This window comes from Ochlerotatus camptorhynchus, unplaced genomic scaffold (assembly GCF_037179485.1).
Source record: "Ochlerotatus camptorhynchus isolate MF236.1 unplaced genomic scaffold, CSIRO-AGI_Acam_v1.1 ptg000089l, whole genome shotgun sequence".
Lineage (NCBI taxonomy): Eukaryota > Metazoa > Arthropoda > Insecta > Diptera > Culicidae > Ochlerotatus > Ochlerotatus camptorhynchus.
The window spans coordinates 1,265,674-1,270,237 of NW_027040579.1; the positions used below are offsets into that span (position 1 = coordinate 1,265,674).

General features: G+C 44.4%; 1 protein-coding gene across 2 annotated transcripts in view; it reads right to left on the reverse strand.

The window, feature by feature from the left end:
* The window catches only part of HIPP1 (HP1 and insulator partner protein 1), a 29,027-nt gene extending 25,333 nt beyond the window's left edge, over positions 1 to 3,694 (reverse strand). The window contains exons 1-6 of one of the 2 annotated variants that reach the window (XM_065218540.1): positions 3,610 to 3,694; positions 2,835 to 3,433; positions 757 to 2,783; positions 525 to 700; positions 254 to 464; positions 47 to 190 (exon numbers count right to left, since the gene is read on the reverse strand). In XM_065218540.1, the coding sequence (XP_065074612.1) occupies positions 47 to 190; positions 254 to 464; positions 525 to 700; positions 757 to 2,783; positions 2,835 to 3,396 (3,120 nt within the window). In that variant the 5' untranslated portion in view covers positions 3,397 to 3,433; positions 3,610 to 3,694. Of the gene's footprint in view, positions 1 to 46; positions 191 to 253; positions 465 to 524; positions 701 to 756; positions 3,434 to 3,609 lie in introns of both variants that reach the window. The other variant, XM_065218539.1, reaches the window with a different exon arrangement.
* Between the last annotated feature and the right edge of the window lie 870 nt (positions 3,695 to 4,564).

Sequence of the window (4,564 nt, forward strand, 5' to 3'; positions counted from 1 at the left end):
TAGGCAATATTAAAAAGGATTTGTATGTGTGTGTTAGCAAGCTTACCTGTTGCGAAAGTGTCGCCAATTTTTTCGTCACAATATCGGCCCGTTCCTGCAGTTTTTCGGAGCTTGTCACCTCCGAAACAATCCCGTAGTCCAATGCTGTACTGGCCGACACTTTTCTACTGAGAAAAAGCATATCCGTTATCTGAAATGAGATTGATGTCTATAGCTGGAAAAACATCCAAATTAAAATGCTGCAGAAATTTACCGCTTTTGGTTTCAAATTTTTCGCCGAAGAAAATAGCTTCATCGCCTCCGGGAGATACCCGAAAACTGCATATGGCGTGAGAAACGTTGTTGTATCCTGTGCGATGACGACATCAAACAGTGGTAGGATCGTTACACCCATTCCAAGGAGGTCGCCATGTACGGCTGCGACCAGGGGTTTGTTGAACATGGCCAACGTTTGGAGAAAATTCCTGCGGCACAGAGAAAATATTAACAAGCTAACCGGATTGAACCATGCGCAGGTGAATTACCTTATATGACCGCTGTACACCTGAGCGGCGGTTTTCCGTTTCTCTGCATTACTTTGAATGAGATAGGCCAAATCGATTCCTCTGCAGAAGTGTTTTCCACTTGACCGCAGGAGTACGGCTCTCGTGTTCGAGTCACTTTTAAGAATATTCAGTACGGTTTTTAATTCGTTCAATAACTGGAATAAAGCAAAATTGGATATGTGGAACATCCCATATGGTAGTTTCAGCTCACCTCAACAGTAAAGACATCCAATAGTTTGTTATCCTTAGATGCCAGGATGATTTCAACATAATTCCCGGCACGCTTGTAGGTGAGCTCCTGCAACTTCAGCTCGGTTAGCTGTTTGTGTACGGATTCCCAACTCTTGTCGGTCCCATTTTCTTCGACTCGAACGGTTGTCGTTGTCGTCGGCGTCGTTGAAGTCGTTGGAGTCGCGGTTTCCGCCACCTTAGGTGGAGTTTTGAGCTTCTTTTCCGGTTTTTTACCGGTGGACGTCGGCGGGGATGATATGCTGGCTGTTTGTTCTTCCTTTTTGAATCCGAGAACTTTGCTAAGCTTTCCTTTCATGTTGGCTACGAGGGATGAATCAAGTTTTATGTCCTCTTGTTTAGGTGGAGTTTTGTTCGAAGGTTTGACGAATTCAAAGTTGGACGCTCCCGCAGTGTCTGCGGGGGTGGTTTCAGTAGAAGTGGCACCCGGTTGATCGACGCTGAGACGTCTAGGACTGGTGGAGCTAGAGTAGGAGCTGTTGGAGCGTCGACGGATGATCATGGCGTCATCACAGTTTTTTTGTGAGTTGTAAACGTAGTCCCAGTCCTCCGAAGCAGAATTTGGCCGTTTACGTTTGCGGCCAACGACACCAGAGGTGCTTGTTCTGGGAGGTGGTTCTGAAGTGGATGCCGTTGCCGTTGGAGCCGGACTGGTAGATGTTTGCACCGGATGTCGTTTCTGTCTTACTCGAGGAACGTGAGTGGTGCCCTCGTTGGGAGAACTTCTTTGTTTAATAATTGCAATGCGCTTCTCACTTTCCTCGTCGGAATCGTCAAACTCAGAAGGTTTTTCTATGTTACTGTTCTCGCATTCTAAATCATACAACATTTTGATTGCTCCCTCGTCTCCGAGAAGCTTATCGATTTCACTTTTCTTTTTCTTTTTCGATGCCACAGGAGCAGCTGACGTAACAGGTGGTTTAGATACTGGTTCAGGAGTACGAGCTCGTTTCCGCGGAGGTGGCAGAGCAAATTGAGGTGGGGTATCTTTAATCATATGCACGGCAACGGATTCCGCGCGCTTGCGGCGAATTCCAGTACCGGGAGGTCGGGTCGTAGTTGGTGTCGTTTGGGCCTCATTTTGGCTTTCGGGTTTTGTTCTGTTGGACTTAACAAAGCTGGCAAAGGACATGTGCGTTTCCGGGTTGTCCGGGTCCCAGATAATTTTCTTCTTGATAACACGAGAACGTTTCAGTGGCTCCTCGGCTGATGGTGGTTGCGGTGGCGCCATCGGAAGACCTGTCGCAGGTGCAGATGAAACTGACGCTTGTTTTGGGGCAGGTGAAGCAACCGGACTTACTGGTTCTTTTTTTAATACCAAAGGTTCATCATCCCAATCGGAAACAATTGAACTGATCAGATCATCGGTCTTTTTCTTCGGAGGGGGAAGAGGAATCGGTCTTGGAACTGATGGGTTTAATTTTTGCTTCGGTGGCAACGCTTTGGAAACAGGTACAGATTTCTGCGGCAATGCATTTGAAACTGGTGACGGTTTTTGCGGCAGTGAATTGAGAACTGGTGCTGTTTTCGGCACCACTTGTGTTGAAACAGAAGCAGGTTTTGAAGGCGGAACCATTACCTTTTTCGTCGGAGAAGGGGAAACCTTCTTTTCAGAGGGTTCGGTTTTGATGATTATCGGTTTCGGAAGAGGTGTGATTGTTGTTTGTCCTTTGATGGTAATCCCTCCTAGAGTTCCCGTGACCGGTCTGGCGGGAGAATTTTTCGTTTCCAATTTGGGTTTTGGAGGTGGTGTTACCTCTGCAGGTCCAGTTTCTACTTTCAGCGTCGGAAGTGACGGGGCCGTAGACTTCGAAATGCCACGCTTTGAAGCTACCGGTTTCACTACTGCCAGCTTAGCCTCCTGAATCTCATTGGCGTCGAGGGCTTGCTTTGGTCTTCGTCCTTTAGGTAGCTGCGGGAGATTTGCCATTTGTCTCATAGCGATCTCCTTTTCCCGCTCTTTCTTTTCCGACTCCAGATCCTGCTCATCTACGATAGATATGTGAATTTCCTCCAACACTTGTTCGTCATCATACATACCTTCGTCAGTTCCACCAACCCTTACTTCAATTTCGGTCGCATTTTCCATAATTTCCACATCATCACCTTCGAGAATCGCTATCAGGTCGTGATCCTCCAGTTCTTCTTTGGTAACATTCGCTGGCGTTGCCGGAATATCACTGCCCAAAATGAAATCCGCCGGAATTTCGATCGATCCACTGGTATCGTGAGTTCCGTGCGGCACGTGATGATGCATTTTTGGAGTAGTTAAAACATTCAAATCGATTTGTTTGTTCAATCGACTTTTCATCCTGGCCAGCAAATCATCCGCTGCTGCAGATGCTGACTTTGCAGCCCCGTCTTTTGTCCCAGCCGGCTTGATGATTGTCTGACTGTGGATAATCACCTTCTCACTAGTTGACTTTGCCGTCTCTAATGTGGTGATCACTTTGCTGTCGTCGTCACTCATAACGGCGTCTGCTTCGAGATGGGTCTTCTTTACACCGGAAGCTGCAGGAGCAGTAAGTGATCCATCTTCCACCGGAAGATTGGCGAAGGAAGCGGCACTGCTATTGCTCTTCTCCGGCTCCGTTGCACTCATTTTGAGCTGATTTCCTCCGAATTGCGTTGGAAGACACCTACAGAAGAATAAAAGTAAACATGTACGATTTCGGTCTTTTTTTCCGCTCCCATGCAGCGGGGAGGAGTCATTCTGCGTCGCTTCCAAGCAACCAAGAATTTCAGTATTTAACGTAATCAAAACACAATTAATTTATTGCAAAACGTTAGATTATCAATCGAACAGTTAAGTTACCTCGAAAAATTTGGATTTTATGGGTAAAATACCGAATTAAACAATAAGATTTGGATTAATGTCGCTGGCAAGCGATAATATTTTTCTCATTAGCACGGTACTGTCAAAATTGGGATTTGAATGCGCAAAAGCTAAAGCAAATGTAGCAGAGGTGGCGCGCAAACTTATGAGCTGAGCTAAAAAGGGGCTCCAAAAAGCAAGGTGTATACAGAAATTAAAAGGTGGTATTGGAAGATTGCCGCAAAAGCTCAACGCAGATGTCGCCACTGCATGATGATGATAATGTTGACAGACTGCATATAAAATTTGTGAAAATTGGCATTAAATCATAATTTTCATCAAGCCTGCGTAAAATCCTTCCAATATAACATTCGAATTGAAGAAGAAAACGTTTTTACGATCAGACTGATGTGCATCTTTGACTTTTCCAGATAAACTTTCATAAGATATATTCATTTCATTTCACGGCTCCATCAATGCTGCATCGTAAACATAATGTAAACAGAAGTAAATTGCTCAATTACTCAAAATAAAGATGATATTTGTCATCTTGTTATCACTTTGAAGACCATCCAGCACCATTCTATACACACTCAGCTACGTTTTGCTTGTTCGGTAATTTTTTACCGGAAATAATCGGTAAATTTAGTATATTACAGATTTTTCGGTAAACAAAAATAATTTCACCAATATTCGGTAAAATTTTAACGAAGTTTCGGTAGTTTGATTATAAATTTGATGAACTCTGGAGAGGCTTTATTTACCAGTGAATGGTAAATAGTGCATCCGGAATCAAGTGCAGCAGGTAAGGATAAAAATTCTTGACCACAATCAATGGATCACCGACATATTTCGTGAGTAACTGTTTATTTAGCAAATCCAATTATTTTCCAGGCATTTTCAGCGATAGCATGATTTGATTGCAGGTTATTTATCTGGACTGCATCGCATAACA